At 45.7% G+C, this 25507-nt stretch overlaps 1 protein-coding gene across 1 annotated transcript in view; it reads left to right on the forward strand.

Annotated features, from left to right (window-relative positions):
* CA12 (carbonic anhydrase 12) overlaps positions 1 to 25507 on the forward strand; it is a 198520-nt gene that overhangs the window by 119484 nt on the left and 53529 nt on the right. Inside the window, exons 5-6 of the mRNA XM_086959440.1 lie at positions 19822 to 19917; positions 25113 to 25176. Coding sequence (XP_086815566.1) covers positions 19822 to 19917; positions 25113 to 25176 — 160 coding nt within the window. The remainder of the gene's footprint in view (positions 1 to 19821; positions 19918 to 25112; positions 25177 to 25507) is intronic.

Below are 25507 nucleotides of genomic sequence, written 5' to 3' on the forward strand. Positions count from 1 at the left end.
CCTTGTCCCGTTCCTGTCGCCATTCTACTGTGGAGCTTGGGCGCTGCCTTGGTAAAGTGGTCGGGAATCGACGCCGAGGCGATGTCGCAGTTGGTGATCTCCCTCCAGACTCACCATGAGATTCTAGCTAATCCCAGGCGGCTTGGGGCGCGAGGAAAAAGTGCTTGTTCCCATCAGCAGTGACCCGTAACCTAGCCGGGAATAGCATTGCATAAGGAAGGCGCAAGGCCCTCAAGTTCCTCTTCACCGCTATGAAGGAAGCTCTTTGGCGCTGCACGTCCCTGGTGTAGTCCGGAAAACTCATTACTTTACTGTTGCCGATTCTCAGATTTTGTAACTCCCTGGCCCTCTGGAGGATGTAGTCGCGGTCACGGTAGTGTAGGAGCCTCACCACCCTCGGGCGTGGCTGGCCCCTGGCTTTGTAGGTCGTGCCGGAAACCCTATGCACTCGCTCCAGCGCGTAGAAGGGAGAGAGACCTTCAGGCGCCACCTCCGCTTTTATCCAAGTCTCCAGAAACTGCACAGCGTCGGATCCTTCCTCTCGCTCCGGAATCCCTACAGTGCGGAGATTATTACGTCTGGAGCGCCCTTCACTGTCCTCTGCTCTCGCCTCTAGCACGCGGACCTTTTGCACCACCTCATTGAGCTGCGTTCGCAAGGCATCAACCGTTTCCGGAATGTCCTTCATGGTCAGCTTGTGAAACGCCACTCGTTCCCTGAGTTTCCGATGGTCATCTATCAGTAGGGAGAAGTCAGATCCGATAGAGTGCATTAGTTTCTCCAGGGCCTCCCTTGATGCCATGATGGCCTGCATGATGTCGCTCAAGGAAGAGTCTCGCGGATGCGTGGCAGCACTACCTTCCGGCACCAATTCTTCGTCCCCCATCGCGTGTCCCGGGTCATCCAGCCGCAGGGCCTCCAACCCCTTCTTTTTGGTCACTCTGCCCATTTTGGGTAGGTCAGTGAGTGTCCGGCCCCTCAGCACCTCCTCCGTCGCCGCGTTACTGGGCCTCTGCGTCAATGCTCAATACGGCAGAATCACTCCTTCCGAGGCTCTCGTGAAGCGGCCAACTCATGGAGCGCCGCAGTCCCTCTCTGACCGTAGCACTCCTATATCTGTCGACACATGGGGTCTGTATTCCGCTCTGCCTCGCTGCGCATAGGAGCCAAGTCCCTGCCTCTCAAGGAGCCCCGACGCGGCCGCCGCGCCGTTCGGAAGGTGCCGCCGCTCAGATACTCCACTCTCACCAGTAGAGCAGGAGGCCCCCTCCGTCCGTCACCGTTATTCGCCCCTCGCCTCCTCAGCCTCGGGGAGGGTCTTTGTGGTTCCTCAATAGGCCACCGCCTGAGGGTTCTTCTCTCTAGGACAATTCCACGTGTCCCCACAAGTCCCCTTGATAAGTTTGCAGTTATTAGTGGACCGCCAGTGCCCGTGGTTGTCTGCAACCCTCTGTAGTAGGCCGTGCACTCCTGTCGGCCCAGATAATTGCAGCTCAGTCACTCTCTTGGGCACTTTCCGCCGGCGATGAGCTCAAACACACTAGGAGCCCTCCAGTGATAAACTAGGCCGCCAGCTCACAGGCCCACGTGGCCACTGGGCCCCTGAAGTACAGTGTCACAGCCGCAGGTTCGGGTTCAGTTCCCACAAGGCACCAGTACTCGGTATTCCCCGTCCCACTGCTGCTGTAGGTGCTCAAGGATGAGGCTGATCCCGATGGGCCACCCCCTTCTCGCGGTCCAGCACCTCTCTTCTCCCTCACCTCGGTGCTGCTCCAGTACAATATAATCAGACCTCTTGGTCTCAGTCCGCCCTCTTGTCTGCCGATCACTCAGGAGGTGCACTCGTACCTCTATCACTCTACACCCCTGTTCGGGCTCAGCAAGGGCCACGGTGCGCTGTCTGGGCGTCCTCGCTGCGGGGGACACACTGCCTGCTCTCCCACATCGCTGGTGTTCAGTAAAAAACCCCGGCGAGGCGCCGCCATCTTAAAGTCAGGCACCTCGCTCTTGGGTTGTTCACAGTGCCTCTGAAGGGTTCAGGGGGCTCCACTTTCAGCAGCAAAAGCCCGTCCGGACAATCCACTCTCTCTCCCCCCACTCCGGTCGCCGCCAACCACCTCCTACCACTAGCTCTGCGTGGCAGTCAGGCAATGCGACCGACGGCGACGGCCGCCATTTTGTGAGCTTCGGTCGCGGCCGCTCCGGGTGCAGTGGACAAGTGTCCGCGCTCCTGCTGTGCGGCACTGCGGTTCTCTTCGCAGCTACCACTCGGTGCACCAGCACCTCCGATGCACGTATCGGGGTTAGGGGCCCAAAATCAGTGCCAGGATAGTTGCGGGAGAAGGGTGGCCGCGGAGGAGCCCCAGGATCCTCTGCCGCTCACATCAGCTTCCAAGCCACGCCCTCCATGTGGGGGGCCTCAATGTGCTCAGGGGCCCCACTCAGAGGGAAAGAAAAGAAAACTCTGTAAGTAGACATAACCTTTACAAGTAATTTAGAAGAAGGATGACTAACTTTTCAGGGATCCATGGAAGGTAAGGCCCTCTGGAGTAAGGGCGTGGGGCTCCTCCAATGTGTGGCACAGGAGCCCATTTCTGCTGACAGAGAGCGCACTGCAGTCCTGTCCGGTGCACACCAGGAGCAGCAGAAGAGTTGGTTTCACTTTTCTGCTGCTGAATTCTCGCGTGCCTCCCAGAGCTTCGCCCAAGTCTCTCTCGTTTAGAACTTGTGTTTGGCCCTGTCGGAGCCATCAGCGAACTGCAGCCCTGATCTGGTCGAGACCCCTGGCAGTAGGGCACAAGTCCTAAAAAAATAAGTGGGGGGACGCTGACGTAACTACAGGAAGTGACGTCACGAAAGGTGGCTTGCACCATCAGACTCATTGCCGCCCCTCGATCACCCCTTAGATGAGATTGCATCAGAGAAGCCAGCGCATGAGCAACGTTCTGAATGGGCTCTGATCTTGCCCCAGAGAAGCCAATGAGTGAATGTGTGGCTCCCTTTGCTCCAGTTATCGAGCTCCCGGTAAAATAAGTGGGGGGACGCCGTCCACCCGCGTGGTACCCCTACTCAAGCCCTGCCTGGCAGACTTCCTTCCACAGTTCTTCCTAGACGTAAGTTATTTTAAAGTGAAATTTAAATGACGCCCTTCAAGGGTCGAACTGGGAAAGAAACAGTCTCCAGAACCAAATTAAAAGTAGCTATGTGAGGGAACCTGTTAGTTAGAAAGTGGCCCACAAGCCGTGGCAGTTTAAAACTTGCAGAGACATGCAATATAGGTTTTTAAAAAGGAATGAGAGATTGAATTTAAGGACGTAGCTTCGGGAGGGGAGTTTGGGGTATTACAACCCCCCAATAAATGTATTTTCTAGTACATGGTTGGGTACTGGTGCCTTCAGTCCGTTATGGTGACGTATCTGTTGGATTTCACAAGCAATATTTACATACACACAGACAAAATCACACACAATCTCTATCACTCTCTCTGTTTTGAAAGCCTTTCAAAATGTTTATTTTACCAAGTATTGTAGCTTCTCTCACTCGGGACCCCAACCAAACTGCATTTCTCTCCCTTTAAAGTGCCCCTTAAGCCTCTCTCATGCGCTGTGCATGTCACAAAGGGCCAGATGTAGGTAGCCCTTTACCGATCGGAATCGGCCGAAAATACCGGTAAAGGGCTAGGGAGATGTAGGTGCACATATTCGGTAATTTTACCAAATCGTTATTATTACCGAATCGGTAATAAGTACCGATTCGATAATAATTACCGATTCGGTAATAATAACGATTCGGTAAAATTACCGAAAATGCTATATGGGTAGCCAATTTTCCATTGGCACATGGCTTACAGAATCGGTATTTTACCATGGAATACAAATCCATGGTAAAATACAGATTCCTGTGTACATGCACATCTGTGCATGTACACATGTGACAGACAGACGTGCCCTTAGGGCATGTCTGTGTGCCACATTGCACACATGCCCGTTTTGGGGGTGCTAGAGGGTGTCAAAGTGACACCCCCTGCACCCTTGTGAATTCATTAATTACCGATTCGGTAAATACCGAATCGGTAATGCCTAATCATTCCTATGGGCTTCAAAGCCCATAGGAATGAATGGGCATTACCGATTCGGTATTTACCGAATCGGTAGTTAATGAGTTGTTAAGGATTCGGTAACGAATCCAGATGTTGGGACCTACATCCCATTTACCGATTTTGAAATACCGAATCGGTAAAATTCGGTATTTCAAAATCGGTAAATGGGATTTACCTACATCGGGCCCATAATGTATTGTAATATTATATGAGCACCATCCTGCACAAAACCTATCTTGGGCGGCATATTCTTTTTTCTAAGTGTGCGGAGGGAGAAACGAAAAGAAATAGATATTTCTCCTCGAACGCCTCCCCTGGGAAGGTGTACGTTTTTGGCACATCCCCAGTTCCTATATATCTGGGGATGCGTCAGAATCCATGGGAGTTGAGTGGGAACACCCACGCAGTGCCCACAGAAAGCCAACCAAGGGCAGAGTATCGCAAAGCAGCAATTTGTGCAGCATTGTGCTACTCCAGAATTTTGAAGCCACTCAGAGCCACGCAAAGTGACTTTGCGCAGCTTAAAGAATCTGACTTAGAGTTTTGCGTCACACACAGACCACGCTGCGTGTTGCAAACGTGACACAAACCTCTAAATGAGGCCCTTAGTTTTAGAAAGGCAGAGAAATTTTCAGCTAATTTTTGCTTAGTAATGAGGTGGTTTGGCAGAGTAATGTGTTGGATCCTATAACTGGAATACCAAGGAGCCCTGCAGGTCACGAATGAAGTGCCATGAACACTTTCTGGGGTACCAGTAATGTTAGAATTGAGGAGCGCAAAGATAAAGAGCCTGTACCTGCACCATCTCTTTGTACACAGGCCTGCTCTGAATGTTCTGGACAACCACATACATGATAAAGTTACTGGTTTATTAATTAGCCTACTAATTTAATTTTGGCATTGCTACTGTACATTTATTATTTTACTCTCCTTTTGTAAACCTATTAAACCTGGTTAATGCCAGATTTATGGTCCGGACATGAATAGCTAACAACAGAAGATTACACAGTATTTGAAAGACACGCCTGACACCTGCTTTTGGAAATCTTGACAAACTGTATTGGGAAGGTACAACTGGCCACTCACCAATAGGCTCATTTTTGTATTGTTAGTTGTTTCTCGTGATGTCGTCATGGTTAGAATCCCCGCTATCATTTCCTCTGGGCTGTAGTCCATTTCATGTTATTTCCTGTAATATAATTGTCTGCTTAAAGATCCTGTGATATCATTTCAGGTGATTCCTTTATTTGGCAAATTAGTGAACTATATGTTATCTATGTGGGAGAGGTATTGCTCTTCTCTGTACTGCACATATTTTGTGATGAAGGCCTGCATTGATGTCTACCATGTAGTATCAACAGTATTTTGTGAAATGGAGACCTCCTCGCATATTTCTGCTTTGTGTGCTCTGTTTGAGACGGTGGCCAGCACTGCTCCTTTCCATGCTATGCCTGTTTGAGAGCGGGAAAAACACTGCCACTAATCCTGGCCATATAGGATTTCTCCAATATTTGTTTTTACAATTACTTGTTTTGTCTTTTCTGTGAGGAGGAAGCTTGCATAACTAATTTATGTGCTGAGTCTATTCTCAAAAGCAAATTTCTCTGATGATGCTAAAAGTGTTCTGTGTGAGAGAATGTATTTACAAAGCACAAACATAGCTTTGAATCAATGGAGTACTGAAAATTGTGATTACACAATACACTTCATATTTCTAGGCCCAAGGAGATTAAGCCCAGAATCACACAATGTTGAGTCAAATACTAACACCAGGATTCGAACCTTGTTCCCCAAGTTCCATGGGCGGCAACTGAGCTGTGGAATTTAGAATGAACAAGGTGAATATCGCAGTCTTGCGAGCTCGTTCTGTACATCTACGATACGATGTGTTTCTGGGTGAATATATATATATATAGATAGATAGATAGATAGATATATATATATATATATATATATTACCTACAGGTGTTGGCCAGTAGGTAGTTAAAGTTAGGACCAAAGTTCCATTGGAAAAGTATTTTTTGTTTTGCCAATAACTTTAATGCTGCTTGGTGAGTCTTCACAGAAATTTTAAAACATGTCCCCTTTTTGGGTCCGCTGCTAGAAAGTTTTGGGGTGATCCATCAAACAGGAGCCGAGAAAAAAGGGGGTCTCAAATCACATTTTTTCGATGTTATGTCTATGGGGATTTTTCAATTTTTGAACAAGTCTACAGCCTGAACAGCTGAACGGAATTAAACCAATTTTGGTTTGGCAGAAAGCTAGATGTTGGTCGAGAAAGCGTGTATGTATGTATGTATGTATGAAAATATATACACACATACACACACACAGCTCCGGTGAGTGTGAGGCTGTCTTCTGGTGGTCTGAGTCGGGTCACCGGATATCCCTTCGTATGCACAAGATTCTCCTCCCAAAGAGCAAGAAATAATCTCCTGTATCCTAAATATTCAATTTATTGACAAAAAGACGCATTTCTGCATTACGCCTTGCTCATGGTCATCAGTTCCACACCACAAACCTCCGTATTAAATTAATTACAGAAAGTAAAAACAGACTTCACTCCACATTACTGTGCACTAACAGAGAAAAGGCGTCGGCCATCTTAACACAGTCTAAAGTTACCTCATATATTGCACAATTTCAAGTGAAAACAAATAATTTAAACACTCAAATACATGTAATAAAGTGCTACATAGTCTTTAACAATGACTACTCAATGTTTAGCGAGAGAGAACATCTCCATTCTAGCTCACCGGATACATTTCCTAAGGAACCTTTAAAGCATGGTAACAAGAGGCAAACATCCAATAACCATCTTTGCCAAGCTAATGTCAATACTCTAACATGTATCATAAATATCAATAAATTCAAGGTCCGTTGATAAAATATCAATAAGCAGTGGGTCAAATCCCCATCACGCCCAAGTGGGCAAACCATACAAAAAGTCGTTCCGTGATTGACTCTTTGTTCCCTTCACTTTGTCTCAGGATTGTATTTATTAATAATATAATATTGCTAGTTATTATACTCCAATGATCAGTTCTTGAGGTATGGGAACACTGATAATTCCACCCTAATCCCTATCAAAAAAGTGCACCTGTATGAAAATAGAAATATAAAGATATTGCAATAAAACAGTTGAACCCATCCGAAAAACTGCATAAATATATCAACATCTACATTAGTTCTCAACCCAGATGGCTGGCTAGTCCCTCACTTGAATTCAGTCCCTGCGGTATTAGAGTTTCAAAATCCACAATGAATTTGGATTCCAACTTTCACAACTCTAGTTCGCGGTTTCCACCCCTCACATTGACTCCTACAGCATCAATCACAATCATTCTAAGTAGCTTTTCATTTTGGTAATGAGACTCAAAGAAATGTTATGCCACTGGATAGTGTTTATCGTTTTGTCTAATGGCTCGGACATGTTCAAGAACTCTCGTCTTAGCTCGATGTATTGTGCTCCCAATGAACATCTTGTTGCATGAGAAAAATAAACCATATATGCAGTATGTGGTGTTACAAGTCAAAGATTTTTTTATCACAAATTCTCTTCTTGAGTAGGGTATTTGAAATTTTAAGCGAGTCAACACTATTACTGCATGCCTTACAGTTTCTACAACAACGAAATCCTGCTCGCCCAGCACTTACTTTATAATCATTGTGGGTAATCATATTACAACTGAGCTCATCTCGCAAAGATCTATTTTTCTAAAAGTGATAGAAAAAGTAGATCTTTGCGAGATGAGCTCAGTCGTAATATGATTACCCACAATGATGAGGAGGATTTCGTTGTTGTAGATACTGTAAGGCATGCAGTAATAGTGTTGACTGCTTAAAATTCCAAATACCCCATTCAAGAAGAGAATTTGTGATCAAAAAATCTTACACAGGGGGAAAAAGGAATCGAGCAACAACCAGGTGATTAATTTTCAGCACACTGTTTCAACTACCCCCCCAATTCCAACCTGAAAACAACAAAGAACTCTGGGACTTGTAGTCATGACGCATTAGGCGTCCTACAGCTGGAAAATGCAATAGTACTTGCTTGGGGGTGCGGAGCCGATTACCACCTACCAGAATGGGGCAAGATATTTAAATCAATGATGGTGCCTTCATCCTGCGAACATCCCTGGCGCTGATGAAGGCAAACCTATGCCGAAATGCATTCAGCAAGAAATCTGGTGTGTTTTCCAATAAAGATGCCTCCACTGTCTCCCCTATCATGGCCTCTTCTCTTTCTTTAGAGGAGGTGTTTGTGACATTGTCAGTGCGTGTGCCAGAGACGCGCTTTAAGAGGCACCCACTTCGCAAAGTTGGCCTTGAACACACTGGCTTCTGCTTCGGTGGAGTGTTTGTTGCATCCAGGTGACTGGGAAGACCAAGACCCACCTCCAGGCTCGGAAGGAGATGAAGCGGTGTTGGAGTCACTGACTCCATGCTGGGCGAGATTGACTGCCAGACTTGCCCCCGCTAAATGGATCGCCGAGTTTCGGGGGGGGGTGATGCGGTCTGGGGAGCTAAGGAGACATAGGAGTTGGAGGAGCACATAGGGGGAAAAGGGGATCGAGCAACAACAAGGTGATCAATTTTCAGCACACTGTTCCAACTCCACCCGTAATTCCAACCCAAAAACAACAAAGAACTCTGGGACTTGTAGTCATGACGCTTTAGGTGTCCTACAGCTGGAAAATGCAATAGTACTTATTTGGGGGCAGAGCTGATTACCACTTACCAGGATGGGGCAGGATATTTAAATCCATGATGGCGCCTTCATACTGTGAACACCCCTGGCGCTGATCAAGGCAAATCCTATGCCGAAATGCTTCCGCCAAGAAATCCGGTGTGTTTTCCAATAAAGGTGCTTCCACTGTCTCCCCTATTGTGGCCTCTTCTCTTTCTTTAGAGGAGGTGTTTGTGATATATATATATATATATATATACACTCACACATACAAACACATATATATGTGTTTGTGTGTTTATATAGGTATATATTTATATATAGTATTAAATATTAGTGATATATGTTTAATTTACATTTTGAAGAGTATTATATAGCGCAAACTTGACCCGAAGGTATCAGAGCGCTTTACACGAGCACCAGTTGCATTACATGAGGACACATTCATTTTTGTTAGGCACGGGGAGATTATGTGATTTGCCCAGAATCACAGGATGTCACACGCGTTTGCCAAGACTCGAACCCAGTTCCCCAGATTCGAGATCGAACACCCTAGCCATTAAGCCAACTCCTCTCCCCATATTACATTTATCTATTAAAATATTTAACATTTACTACTTTAAACTCTATATGAAAAAAATAGATATTTGTCTTTTTCTGATGATGTTGGTTTCAGCAATCATTTTTTTCCAATATTTTTGTAGTTACTATTATGAGTATCGGAGCACAATGTTATGGGAAAGGATATTTTTGACACAATATTTTTGTCATCTATATTATTGTTTAACACGATATTGTGTCAGGGATTCACTACATGCCTATACATTGCTATATATAGATATGTGTGTGTGTGTTAATGACAATATTATGTATATACTGCTGCTTTTCAATAAAAAATAATAACAATAAATATCGTTGAAACTCATGCCGATAACTTCGGGCATGTTGCACGGGTCATCACAGGTCCATGATGGGTTTTAGGATTAACTTTATTGGGGGGAGCCCCAAAAGCGTACCTTGCAGAGGGGCCCCCTAAGCTTTTGTTACGCCACTGCACACCACACTAGTCCATCAAATCTACCGATGTATGATCTTATCCTGCTTCGCGGGGAGTCCTCCACCCGAGTCTGCAGCGAAGCATTATAGTCTGGCCTGTTACTTTCCAAGTTCAATAGGGCGACAGATGCTTCGGTTCTCGAAGTATAGGGTGGGGGGGTAGGGGTTGGTACCATTGTCCCTTGTTCGCGTTTATATGCACAGTTTAATGCTCTCAGCATCTCAGCCTTGTACCGTATACTGCCCGCACACCATCAGACAAGACTTCCGGCCACAATCTCTAGTTTCCCGACCGGCCCTTCCGCAACATCAGGACTTCACGACTCCTTGGCCCACCTATACTGACCATGAACCAGATGACACATAAAGGTGAGCCCCTCCGAGTGATGTCATGGAACGTAAATGGCCTACTGGAATGAATCAAACGGACTGCAGTCCTTCAACATGCCCAGAGACATACTCCTGACATACTCCTTCTCCAGGAAAACCACCTTCGTACCCACTCAGGTCACCAGAGATCCCCCGGCTCTTCATAGCCCTCTCTGGAATGCTGGGAGGGAACACCCTAAACCTCCTGTCCATATACATCCCTACCGCTACGCTCACACAAACTCTGAGTCGCATTAGTGATGTGATTAGCTCTTTATCCCTGGGCGAGACAGTGATAGGGGGGGGACTTCAACACGGTCATGTAACCTAGTCTTGACGCCACGGGAATTCCCTTCGCCCCACAGACACTACATGCCAAACAATTGGTCAGCTGGCCGAGCACCCTGGGCATTTGTGATGTATGGAGGGCATCGAATTCCTGTGACACCCAATACACCCACACCTCTGCGGCACACCACACACATGCACATATAGACATGATATTTATACCAGCTTCTGAATGCCGCAGGGTCAAAGAGGTAGTTCTCCTTCCCTGAGTCACCTCTGATCCTAACCCTAGGCGACCCCGCTGATACTCTCCGCCCCGTGTGGAGGATGAATGCTTGGTTTCTACAGTATGAGAAATTCAAGAAGGCAATCGATGTGAAGCTTAGACAATATGTCCTCTTTAATCAAGCTTCCGTCCCCTACCCGGGCACTCTCTGGGAGGCGCATAAGGCCACCATACGCGGCTTTGCTAAGGGCCACCTCAAAGCTAAACAGGTAGGCTAACAGAGACTGCTTGCCCGCCTCGAGGCTCAAACGACTTGACTGGAAAGAAGCACACCTGATGCAGCGGATGGCCCCCAGATGCGTCAGCTTGCACTGATGAAGGATGACATTAAATAAATCTCACTGGACTCTGGAAAGCTGCTATGGAGGTCCTCCATCGCCCGAATATACGGATGGGGAGATAAAAATGGGAGAATTTTACACAGGTTGGTGTCATACCCGCTGGCTAAAAGTATAATTCCAGAAATTCGGGGCACTGGTGGGACCATCAATCGTACACTGAAGGCGATAGCACAAGCTTTCCAAGACTACAATACCGAACTCTACATAGCCCGGCGACCAAAATTCTCACTGTCAAAACTGAGTAACCTGGAGAGCCTCCCCCTCCCATGGCTCATCGCAGTTGAGTCGGCTGGAACAGATCTCCCCATTTCACACAAAGAAATACAAGAAGCCATATCGCGTATGGCAGCAGGGAAAACACTGGACCTGGGCGGCTTCCCACAGGAGTATTATGCCACCTGCCAAGACATACTAGTCACTCCTCTCTCTGCTCTATTCATAGAAGCTGTAGAATCAGGCTCATTACCTCCAGAGACTGATGCAGCCACTATAGTTGTCATTCCTAAAACGAAATCACCCTCACCAGCCCGCACAGACTACCACCCAATCTCTCTTATCAACACAGGGATCAAATCTATGCAATGATTATGGCCCAACGTCTACGTCCATACCTCAGCAAACTATTCCATCCAGACCAATGGGGCGGCATGCTGGCGCGGAGCACCAGACATCGTCTCCAGTGCCTTCACCTAGCCCTAACCAACCACCAGTCGCTAACCTCCCTATTTAGCACTTCTACTAGTTGACTTTGTGAAGGCATTTGACTCGGTCAACTGGAAATACTTGGACAATGTCCTGGCCGCCATGGGCCTGGGCCAACACTTCTGCCGTCTGGTCCTATACTATAAATCTAACGCAAGAGTGCTCATAAACAAAGCGCTCTCAGAGGTGTTCCAATATAGAGGGGTACGAGGCAGGGGTGCCCCCTCTCGCAACTCCTCTTCGCCCTGGCGATGGAACCCCCAGCTTGCCTCATTCGCATCGACGACCATATCCAGGGCTGGAAATGGAAGGGCTCTCATGAGAAAAAGATAGTCTGCTTATAAGGCGATGTCCTGCTCTTTCTTGCGGAACCGTCCCGGCCTGGCCCCAGGTGCCTTCAAGTACTCCACGCCTTTGAACAAGTCTCAGGCCTTTGTTTGAACTCCGCTAAATCGTCTCTGGTACCCCTAGACTTCAAGAGACTGATTAGCAATCTAACATATTACTGAGCAACCTGTCTACTGACATCACACAACTGGTTCAGTGGGGGCTGGCCCGACCCAGCCTATAGGACCGAGCTGAAGGAACTGGGACTCCCACAAATTCAAATCATGATGTATGGAGGGCCCATACCCAGGACCCTACCCACAGTGACTCATGCGGTTCTGCTGGCCAGACGTGCCTCCTTGCGCCATACCTAATGGGCTTGGGGATATGGTGAAACTGGAGGTTCCGGGGCTGGGACCTCATTGGCATCTCGCAGATAGGCGATGTTTGGGTTGGCAACAATATGCGTTCCTTCTCAGACCTATAGGCTTATACTCGCTCCATCCTTCGCAGTTTTACAAATACCGGTGGCTCCGCCACACACTTAATGTACACATAACCACAGGCAAAACACTCCCAGAATGCAGCTCCTTAACACCATGGCTGCTAGGCGTTTTCCCCTGCTGTGCTGGGAATTGCTATTTTTCTTTATCCATGACGAGCCCAGCTCGGCATCAGCGTGCGAGCGCCCTGCTTCATGACGAGCTGGGCTCGTCATGAGTGTGGAAGGGGTTAAAGGCACAAACCATGATGGGCGACCTGGGGATAGGAGGGATATCACGCATCTATCTCTCCCTAACTAACAACGGCCCAACCACCCTAGACTTGCTCAGAAGCCGATAGGAAACGTGGCTGGGTGCCCTAGAAGACGATGACTGGAGAGATGCCTCGATGGCCCCCAAAACCATCATTGCATCAGCAAGGCTCCGTTTGGTCCAGCTCTACTACCTTCACACCTCCTACCTTACTCCTTATTAAACCAAGCCCATCCTGTACACGCTGTGAGGTAGAACCAGCGGATTTCTATCATATGGTGTGGACATGCCCCCTTCTCTCCCCTTATCGGGAATCGCTAGAGGGGGAGCTCACTGAAGTCCTGGGATGGGAAGTCCCGCATAGCCCTGTGTGCATGCTAATAGGGGTCAGACAGATTAGATGGGTCTGGGGTGGATACGTTATTCCTGGGCACCGCCATCATGGTGGCCAAGCGAGATATTGCTGCTGCCTGGAAAAATCCTGTCCCACCAAGCATAACTGAATGGCACAGAGGTGGACTGGTGCGCAGCACAGGAAAAACCACTATATGAAGCCAGGGGGTGCCCCGCCCAAACACAGTAAAGTATGGGGTAATTGGTTCGGCCCGATTGGGTAGATGAGTCGATCATCCCGTCATTGTCCCTATATGTACATAATGCGTGGCACTTCATTACTGCTTTTTTTCTCTTGCTGCCAGTTACTGCATTGCTGAAATGTGCTGTACCTTTCCTTTTTGTATTTTCTAAATCAATAAAATTGATTTATAAAAAACAAAAACGAGTGGTGTTAATAACACTGTTATACTTGCCTTATATTATCGTGGAAGGTGTAATATTATTGTATGGCAATATTTTCATGCCTGATATCAGTGGCAGCCGGTGATTTGAGCAGGCGGTCGGGCGGGCTGCGCACACATGTGCACATACATACATACTCACACTCACCCATCTACAAACATATTCACTCACACTAATACATTTACAAGCATGCACACATACTCCCACCATTCACAAGCACATACTCACTCACACACCCAGTCACAGCCCAAACTAATGTACATACAGGCACGTGCAAAACACACACACAAAAAGAAAGATAAACTTGCCGGCTTGAGCACTGATCTTGGCTACCGGGAAGGAAGCCTCCAAGTTACTATAGGATTGACCTTCGATGAACCAGTGAGAGGAGGTGGCAGTCCTTAACTCGTCAATCCGTGGAATGGAGTCAGTGAGACTGCTGACCCCGCCCCACTTTTTGTCAAGGCGTTACTCATGGACATGCAGCCTGGACACTTCAGGGATTAAAAACCAAAGCGCCCCTTGCCGGGAGGGACAGGACCTCCAAGAACTTTGCCAGGCTGAGGTCATGTCCACAGGACTTTGAAATGCTCATGCCTGCAAACTTCAGCTCGGGCAACCAGACGCTTGTGCATTTAGGTCATGTACAGCACCTGGCTACCAGAACATGAAGAGTATCTGGCTGTCCACCTGACCGACACTCTTCATGTTTGCAAAAAAGTCTGGGGACCAGAACCCTTCACCTTCAAGGATGGGCCTGTCTGCTTCGCATATTGACATGCAACCAGTGACAGACCTAAAATTGTGACAACCGCTTTTTAGGGTGGGGTTTTGCAGTTTCAAGTAATTATTGTGTGGTGAGCATTGGCGGGCAATAAAAACTGTAATTCTGCTGGTTTGTGTGTTTGAAAGATGTTTTGTTGGAGTGATTCACTTCTAGATTGTTGTATAGTTGATTTGATAGTAAGCACACAAGGAGGAGCAGGTGGAGTAGGACTGTGCAGAGATAAAGAGACTGAAGAGTCCACAAAAGGATCAGTTCCAAATAAATAAAAAAGGAGTAATCTGTTTTGTATGCCTTGAGCCCTAATGATTTGGGGGTTGCGAGGAGAAGAATCAATTAACCCCTTCCCTGCGGGGTTTTTCACCTCCTGTGGGGGGGAGGGAGGTTGCGCACGGCGCCGCCGTGCTGGTGACGAGCTCAGCTCGTCATGAGGCACAGGGGAGCTGCACTCATGATGAGCTGAGCTCGTCACAGCCACACCCGTTTTTCGAACGTTCAGCGCAGCGGGGAAATTATCCCCGCGTGCGAACGTTCCAACGGCTGTGACAAGCTTAGCTCGTCATGAGTGCAGCTTCAACCGTGCCTCATGACGAGCTGAGCTCATCATTAGTACGCAACGGGTTAAGAACAACTCTCCCAGTGTGAAAGAAAGTGTTCTGTGCTGTTCGATGCAGAGCAGAAATCCGTGTTGAATCCCTCATTACGCTTTGGCGGTATAATGTGTATTTGCATGTGATAACTAGCTGAAGAATCCTGGTTCACTGGTCCAAAAATAGGGGATGACGAGTCCATAGAAGTGGCAGGTATCTGAAGTAGTGCTGAGGTCTTAAGTTGAAGAATATCTTTTGACATGCTGGTGCTGTTTTGACCGCCTGTTCACAGGACCGGAAATATGACGTAAAAGATAATAGAGAAAGCAGGGCCGGTCCTAGCCATGGGCGGTATGGGCAGCTGCCCAGGGCCTCGGGTTCAGGGGGGCCCCGCCGCCGGCCCCGCAGTTGCAGGAATATTAAATGATGATGGCCTGGGGAAAAGCACTGCGCAGTGGTGAGCACAGCACAGTGCATTCTTCTGTCTGTCTAATAATATCGAGAGTGTGTGTGTTTCTCAGGGGGGCCCCGCCGCCGGACCTGGCATGGTGTTTTATTCATGTGTGAATTTCAAGGTTTTTTGAGGGATGGGGGATAAGGGTGTGTGCGCGCGCTTACGCTTATGTAAATAAACAAAATCACATCCCTGGCTTCCTGTCCTGAATTTTCTATGAAAGTACATACACGTGCAACAAACCGCGTCATGTTGGTTGTAAGCTTTCAGTGAAAGGCTCGTTTACACCTAACAGTGCACTAAATGTACATTGGTGTTTGTTTCAAGCTGACGTATCCAACTTTAAAAAAATGACAACGTAGAACGGCCAACTTGATCCGGGTAAAAAAATACACCTTTACACGAATCTTTCGTTTGTCGCTGTTGCTACCTCATTAATCCTAAAGGATGTCAGGCAGAGATTCTAATAGCCGTGAGTGTTAGTACCGTGGTCAGTTCCAAATTGTATTGATTAATTGATCGCCTTCCTCCTCCAGTTGTGAATTATATTAGTGCTGGCTTAGAGTGGCTGGCCAGAAGAAGCCAGGCCCCAATCTTTTCTGGGAGACAACAAACAGCTCGGTCTAGTAGGTGATAGCAGCAAGGCCAGCAATTATGCCGCCTCTCCGGGACAAGGGCAGGGCAGCACCTCTGTTAAAAACCTTGTCTGCCCTTTGTGTATTCCGTTTTCCAGCAACAGAAGGCTCTTTTGTGTCTAGGACTAGCTGGACATTAACAGTTAAGGAGAGGTGGCTGAGGGGAGGAGGGAGCATCCAGATCAGACTGGCATGGCACAGTAGTACAGTGTTAAGAAAAGTGTCTCGCTGCTGCTTTGAGGCACAGGGGAGGTGTTTTTCTATCCCATGGGCCTCGAAGCACTCGATCAGGTTACAAGGCCATCTGTGGGGCCCATTTCACTAGGACTTGGCCCATTATCCAGTGCTGCGAAGCCCCGAGCAGGTGGGCCTCGCAGCATTCCATTAGGGCCTAGGCTGCAAGGTCCTGTGTGGGGCCCCCTTTGCAGGGCATTATATCCATTAGGTAGTGCTGGGAGGTCCAGGACAGGGTTGCAAAGAATTATTTTCTATAGTCAAGTTTCTTTTATTTTACCAAGTCTTCTTTTCTTAATTTGCACTCATACTTCCTTTTGTTTTTGCTTGTGGACACTGTTCTCAAAAGATGAGGATTATGTTATTGCAAAGCAATATTGTTTCTTTCTCATGTGCATTTTCAGAAATTATGCTTTGACACATAACTGTGCAGTACACCCCAAACCGCCCCACTCCAATCCACCCCACCCCAGCTCACCCCACACCAATCCATTCCACTTAATACAATCCACACCAAACCAATTCACCTCACTCCACCACATTCCAATCCTCCCATCCCAATCTGCCCCACTACAATCCATAACAATATGCCCCACTCCAATTTACTCCAATCCAAAACAAGCTTCCCCACTCTAATCCATAACAATCTGCCTCACTCCAATTTACCCCACTCCAATCAAAAACAATCTGCCCCACTCCAGTTTACCCCACTCCAATGTAAAACAATCTTCCCCACTCCAGTTTACCCCACCCCAATCCAAAATATTTTGCCCCACTTCAATTTACCCCACTCCAATCCAACATATTTTGCCCACTCCAATTTATCCCACCCTATCCAAAATGGTTTGCCCTCTCCAATTTACCCCGCTCCAAAATATTTTCCCCACTCCAATTTACCCCACTCCAATCATAAATATTTTGCCCCACTTCAATTTACCTCACTCCAATCCAAAACAATCTGCCCCTCTCCATTCTGCCCCACTCCAATCCACAACAATCTGCCCCACTCCAATCCACAATAATCTGCCTCACTGAAATCCACAACAAGCTGCTCAACTCCAATTCAAAACAATCTGCCTCACTCCATTCTGCCCCACTCCAATCCACAACAATCTGCCCCACTCCAATCCAATCTGCCCCACTCCAATCCAATCTCGGTCACTCCAATCTGCCCCACTACAATCCACTACAATCCACCCCACTATAATCCACCCCACCTCACAACATTCCACCCCACTCCATTCCAGTCTAGTCCACCCTACTCCTGTGGACCACACTCCTGTTCACCCCACTCCACTCCACCCACCCCATTCAGTCCACCCCAATCTGCTCCAATCCATCACCCCGCCCCAGTTAAATCCTACCCACTAAATCCAATCCCTCCAGCCCACCACATTCTAATTCACCCCAATCCACCCCACTACACCTGTCCAATCCACGTCCTCCAGTCCAATCCAATCCACTCCCTCCAGTCCAGTCTAATTCACCCAACTCCAAACCACCCTACTCTAGTCCAATCTACCCAATCCAATCCACCCTACCTCAAACCAATCCAACACACCCCATTTCAATCCATCCCTCTACAATCCAATCCAGTCTATCCACTCCAATCAACCTCACTCCACTAAATCAAATTCACTCTACAGTCCAATCCACCCCTAACTTCTCCAATCCAATCTACCCACTGTCTCAATCCACTCCAACCCACTTCACCCGATTCCAACCCACTCCACTCTACGGCACTCCACTCTATCGTACTACACTATATGACACTGCACCGCCACTGAACCACTGAACTCTACTCCCCTCTACTCAACTGTATGACACTGTACTCCCTCCTACTCCACTCTGCAACACTCCACTCCATCAAATCCAGTCTGACACTCTACTCCCACCACTCCACTCAAGGTCACTCTGTGCCACTAACTTTTAACCATGTGGAACAGCAGCCACGCTAATGTACAACATGCCAAATACGCATTGCCACATTGCCAAAGCCAATTGCTCTTATAGGCGAGACATATTGGCTTTGCCAATACTTGTTAAAGGTTATGTTATTCTGAGCCCTTGCCAAGAATACCATGAAAAGATGCACACAACACATTGGTTATTAACACAGTAGTGAAACACACAATACCTATGTAATGGTGTGATAAAGGTATTTTTAGCTGTCATTTGAATTACCACTACCATATAAAAGTGTTTAATTCCACTTTTTCTAAGGAGTTGCTATTATACTATATAATGACGCTCACATATTGGATCCTGGAAGGATGATTGTCCAACACATAGATTCAAACTACTGATCTGCAGTTATACAGCCGTTATACAGTTATACAGATGGGTGCAACTCACAAAACTATTCTGCTATCATCTGTGAAGATACAGAGGTCTTTGCTTGCCTCCTCTCCAGGCTTTGTTGGTCAACAGATTTACTATCCAATCCAGTTACTCAATTAACAACCACACACAAGGATCTAGGCCTTGCACTTATTTAGCCTTGTTTGTTGCATGTACTGAATACAAACACACTTTACGGAGCGGGGAGAGGGAATGAAATAAAAAAAACACACACTTACCTGTCTGCCGCTTGCCATCACTGTTGCCTCCTCTCGGTCCTCTCCCCCACTTCCAGGGCAGGAAGCAGGATGCATCCCACTCCTAGCCTCCTGATAGTGGTCTGAGCACCATGGATCGGCACTCAGCTAGAGAATAGAAGGCTGGGCATGTTCTCCATGCAGGCTGTAATGCAGCCTGCAAGGAGACCATGCAAAGTGCGCATTAATGTTTGGCCAGCCCCAATGGCCGGCCAAACGTTCATGCGCACTTTAGGGAGTGCAAACCACTCCTTCACTCCCCTGCTCTGTCAGCAGAGCAGTCATGCCCCGTCCCTCCTGCAAAGCTGCCGCAACAAGTAAAAAATAAAATAATAACTTAGATATTATAATTTCATTTTTTCTTAAGTGACACTGCTTAAAAGCACTGGGGCGAACCTCCTCCGCCACTGGATGTCGGTTTTCTATGATGTCACTTCATGTGATGTCACATGAAAATTAGAGGGGCCTCGCATCTTCCATTTCGCCCAGGGCCCCACAATTCCTAAGTCCGGCCCTGAGAGAAAGATCTGAATAGAAGGAAGCACAAAATAAAAACAATGTTCCACGTGGAAAAGGGTGTCAGGAGCTGGTCCGTAGCTGTGCTGAGGTCCTTGGTGCAATAGTCCTGTTCAGATACACCAGCCAGTGCAGGAAGATGGCTGGTTTGCAGCGACTCATAATAGCCAGATATGCTTCCTATATAATGCCACAGAGGGTTTGGAAATAGGGCTGTGAATTTGAATGCATTTATTTGAATATGCAAACAACGAATGCTTTACTTCACAACAGTGAAAATACTGCCTTTTCTTTCTGCAGCTGCATATTGTACATTACAACTCCGATAAGTATCCTAATGTAGCTACTGCAATGGATAAAGCGGATGGCCTTGCTGTTCTGGGAATTCTAATTGAAGTAAGTTATAGTCTTTCATATGTTTTATTTCTCAAATATTAACCAATTTGCTCACAAACTACACTGTGAAATGCAATAACTGAAATCTTTGCTGCTTGGAATTTGAATCTCGTTCTCGGACTGGCTTCATATTTCAGGGATCTTATGGACGGTTTTCTTAGTGTAGTATCAAGCTAGCTGTACAGGCAGTTCTTTCTTCTCAGTTCTCTTTGGGGCCACTGTAGAGGCAGCCCTCATTTATCTTGAGATGGTGGTCAACGGTACTAGTACAATTTTCAGAGCAGAGATGCTGCTATCACTGTTGCATCACTGAAGTCTTAGAGAAAGCGAATTAAACTATCGTCACACAAAGAACAAGTGTAGCAAATGAGCTGCCCCCATTCGGCAAGAGAGTGGTAAGTGTGTTGTATATAGCCGGTGAGTCGTTTTGGAGCACATTTTCACTGTCATTTACAGACAGCATATTTTACATTGAAATGTCCCCTTAAAATGATTCCTAAATTTGCATTGGACAAGCAGTTTTAGTTATGAACCTATATGGCGCACAAACACTATGTGTAAAGCGGGGTTCAGCAACTATTTATAATTTACGTATCACAGTGACGTGTCCAGATGTGATGGATCCTATTAAAATCTATCTTCCCACAAAACTCTAGAATTATGAAAAATAACAGCGTGCCTCATTTGTGCTTTCTTTGATCTATATTACACAGTTCAATTTCGAGTATTTAAATCACAAGTTCACATTACAAAAGTAAACACTGGTCTCCATGTCAAAAGAATAAGCATTAATTTGTCAGTAGATATTACCTGACGTTTGACCTATGTCTTTAAATGTACAACAAATATAAGAAAACTAAATCAACATTTAAATGCCCCTTTATAGCTCATTCACCTTCTGAACTCCAGGATAGTTATTTTGGGGGTACCTCCCCACAGCCCTGCTTCCAATGGCTATGTTGAAAATCGCTGCTGGTGGTGGATGTGATTTTGCAAGAAGCAGGGGCGGAGTTCTTTCTGACCAGCTTCCCAGCTACATTTCCTCAAACACGAATTTTGCTACTTTAGAAACTAACCTCAATGTTTACTCAAAACAGCAGTTGGCTGGCTGACTGACTGAGGCAAGCCTTATTAGAAAAGTTTAGTGCGGTTCAGAGAATTGTTAAGAAAGCTTGGATGTAATTGTTTAGGATTCTGAGTAACATTTGATTTCTACAAGATTCTAGTTAATGATAGTAAATTCCCATGAGAAGCAGCGCCTGGTCTGACAGTGTAACAGCTAAAATTGTGCAAAACCCTAACCACACGATCAAATCTGCTGGATTATAAACCAGTAATTTTGCCTTGAAGAGCATTCCTGAGAATGGGAGTGGAATGTTTATGTCCATTACCTCCTGCATAACAGACCTTTCAAATGCCTCAAACAAAACCCTGCTTTGCTGTGGCAATCAGATGTTTCCAACTCGTGCAGTTCCCTTCCTTGCTGTGGCAATCAGATGTTTCGAACACTTACAGTTCCCTTCTTTGCTGTGGCAATCAGATGTTTCCAAGTCTTGCAGTTCCCTTCTTTGCTATGGCAATCCGATGTTTCCAACTCTTGCAGTTCCCATCTTTGCTGTGGCAATCCGATGTTTCCAACTCTTGCCGTTCCCTTCTTTGCTGTGGCAATCCGATGTTTCCAACTCTTGCAGTTCCCTTCTTTGCTATGGCAATCCGATGTTTCCAACTCTTGCAGTTCCCTTCTTTGCTATGGCAATCCGATGTTTCCAACTCGTGCAGTTCCCTTCTTTGCTGTGGAAATCAGATGTTTCCAAGTCTTACATTTCCCTTCCTTGCTGTGGCAATCAGATGTTTCCAAGTCTTGCAGTTCCCTTCCTTGCTGTGGCAATCAGATGTTTCCAAGTCTTGCAGTTCCCTTCCTTGCTGTGGCAATCCGATGTTTCCAACTCTTGCAGTTTCCAACTCTTGCAGTTCCCTTCTTTGCTGTGGCAATCAGATGTTTCCAAGTCTTACATTTCACTTCCTTGCTGTGGCAATCAGACAGCAATCAGATGTTTCTAAGTCTTACATTTCACTTCCTTGCTGTGGCAATCAGATGTTTCCAAGTCTTGCAGTTCCCTTCCTTGCTGTGGCAATCAGATGTTTCCAAGTCTTGCAGTTCCCTTCCTTGCTGTGGCAATCCGATGTTTCCAACCCTTGCAGTTCTTAGTAAAATCCCTCTTGTTGATTCACGATCTCTGCAGTTGATAAGGTGCCAAAAACTAGGATTATCTTCAAAGTTAGTAGTGTAGATTGTACTTCTTCATTGTCCTTCTGATCCATTGAGCCTGATATTACTTTGTCTGGCTCATTTGATTTTGGTTTCTTTGTGGAGAGTGTCAGTCTGAGCTTCATATGCGTTTCACTGCTAAGCATTCCTTTGGTTCATAAATGTTGGCACTTAAAGTTTGACTACTAGCAACTTTTCCTGAAGCATTGATCTCTTCCCTCTGTAATTTTACTATCTCTATAATATTTCTGAGTATTTTGGTGGGGGTCCAGTTTTTTCGTGTGCTCCCTCCTACATTCTGGATTGTTTCCATCTTTTGGGCATCAATGGCTGACCCTCCATAGCCACTTCTTTAAGCATCGGCTGAGCGGCAGAAGACCCTGCCAGCCATTGCTGTATCTGGCTCAGCGGGGGCATGCAAAGCTGGACAACTGAAGATACGAGACAAGCTTCTATGTATTGTGAACTCTCTTTGGCTGATCCAGTAGTCTGTATTCATAACTCGCACTTCAGTAAAAGGTTGCTGAAAATGCTTGCAATTACCAACGCTGTACTCTTTTATGCTTTCAAATTGACAGAACCCCCTCATTCTTATTGTGGGTGGGGAGCCTTCCCCATGGTGCTCTTTAGAGGGTTCTACCCCAAATTGGTAGTGTCTAGTCATTTGGGTATTATTGACATGTTTGTAAATATCACCAACCGAAGTGACGCTGTTGCCGTTTCCACTTTATCATTTCCTATGTGTGCCCACCTCAACCCTTCTATTTCTAACCTCACTTATCCAAGATGTTGGAAGTACACTAGTGCAGGCCTCCGGAGGAAGTCACACTTGTGTATACGAAGTTAAGGTGTATAGTTGGGTGTGTTGCATACCAACAGGTGAGGGCTGTTAAATACAGATCTTAACCTGTAAGCAAAAAAGAGCACTCTACCCCCATTATCGGCTCTTTAAGGTAGCAAATCATTATTACTGTTAATTAATATTTGCTTTGCCTAAGGCCAGTGCATTTGCCCTAATGTAATACTGTGAATTTCCATTGCCAAAATGACGTGTACTTCCCGGTCAACCCCATTGATAGGATATTGCCCATATATTGTCTGTAATGCTCCACAGGCATGGGAACAGTCCAGTCCTCCCTGTTCCCATGAGGCACAGGGTCAAGACTGATTTGCATATGGCTGGGTCCAAACTGGAGTGCAGTAGTGGGCAAAAGAACAATGGATTTAACCCAGATCTTTTGACTGGGGGAAAATGTTTGCATTGTCAGCATTCCGTCCATCATTAGTTTGCTGTAACACATTTCACAACAAAGCAGCTGTGACAGCTTTAGATCTCATAAAGAGTGCAGGTACAGATTTCTTTTCTTTTTGTTATCATAAGGTTGTAACACAATCCATCTTGTGATTGTAAAACTTAGTACCATTCTTACCGAGATGCCTACTTCTATACCGCCAAAGAGATGTTTTCCTAGTTGCTTTTGTTTTCTCTAGGTGAAATCTGGGGGCCATCCAGACATCTAGGGAATGCAAGAATCCTTTTGCAGGGAAGTAGGATTTTTTAAAACTGCAGACAAGAAAGTAACCATGAAAATCTGAGACTACGTTTGTGAGAAAAGAGGGATGAGTTCTTATTACTGCTTTATTGGTCGGGAACCAGTGTAAGGTGCTTTAGTACACAACCAAGTCATTTGCATTGGTGGTCTTTTTTGGCTTTGGAATATTTTTGTAGCTCTAATTGGCGAAGAAAAACAAACTAAATTCTACAAATGTAAGTATGTATAAACTATGTTTATTTGTATTTAAATATGGACAGTTTTATATATTTAAAAAGTGTTCCGGGATCCCTCACACTTTCCTGACTTTCTGAGTGTTTGACTTCAATGAAGATTTCCTTGCTGGACAATTAGGTTTACAAGCAAGTACCTATCGCTTTTCTCACAATCCATATACTTGTAAGCTCTCTCATCCCTATGGCATCCCTACTACCCTAAAGTATTGACTTTTAGAGAAGCACCACCAGCCACTTTGCTTCAGTTTCTTGCTGAAAGGTAATACTAGCACAGGTTGAAAGTGATACGTGCTGAGGTTTATTCTGTTTATGGAGGATGTTCACACCTCTTTCTGTAGTGAAGCACTTTTCAAGCAGCCCACCCACTTCCTGACAGAGGAATCTTAAGAATTATAATGACGAGGAATGTCTGGATCTAGACCCTTTTAACAGTAGGTTGATTTAAAGGCCTAACTCTAAAGTGTAATTTTTTTCATAAGCAACAGAGTGGTCAATACATTATCCCTATTCTATGCATGGAATTGTCATGTCATAAATAGCTCGAGTCTTAGGATTCGTTAATCAAATGCTACTGTATATCTCTGCCACAAGCTCCCAATAATGTAATGTTTACTGATTTTGGTGGATGCCCATTCATGAAAAACCATTTCATGGATCATCTGCGCAATCGCCCTCTTCTGAATCCCGGGGTTTCCAGAGTTGGTGATACTAGTTGTCCTCCATGTCTTGCCAGTGACTCTAGGTTGGCAGAGTTTTGCCCTGATCGCACACCTGTTTGCTGTTTTACAATCTCTTTGCACTAGTCTCTGAATGTAGCCAATGCAATCTATACAAGGCTCGGGATATTACTCTTAACAAGCAGTGTCATTTGATGCATTCGTTTCCTGAGAAGGTTTGATACTTTTCTACATAATCACCTGGTTCGAATCTAGATTGATTTTGGTTCACGTAGAACATCTAATAATCTAAGCTATTATAGTGGAATAATATTGATAGATTCAATGCCTTGTTGTAACAGTAAGAATTTTGTTCAGATGAGCTATTTTTGTAAGAGGAATACATTGATGCTTTTCTAAAAAGATACATAGTTGAACATGCTTATAATTGCATCCTGTGTTACTTCTTTTTTCGATACAGCTGGGATCTTTCCATCCATCTTTCGAAAACATTTTCTGTAAATTTGCCAATGTGAGATACAAAGGTAAGTACAAATCCATTGTTGATTTCTAGTTACTTAAAGGGATTTCTTTTTACACTTTCTTGTCTTAACCAAATACTCGTATTTTAATTGTCTTAAAATTGAAATATTCTTAAATAGAAGATAAGAAGGATGAGCTCTTGCGACGGTAGGATGCAACCCTTACAGTACAAACTGCTTTTTGGCTCTGGAGACCAATATTTATCACAGTGAAACCATAATCAACTTATTGAAATCCAGCTCTATTTTAAAATCTTACAATTAAGAAAAATATCTACAACAGAGTGGAATTTACACCTCTCAATTTTTTTTATATATTTAAAGTTGTTCATAA

This window comes from Lissotriton vulgaris, chromosome 2_2, assembly GCF_964263255.1.
Source record: "Lissotriton vulgaris chromosome 2_2, aLisVul1.2, whole genome shotgun sequence".
In the NCBI taxonomy this organism is placed as follows: domain Eukaryota; kingdom Metazoa; phylum Chordata; class Amphibia; order Caudata; family Salamandridae; genus Lissotriton; species Lissotriton vulgaris.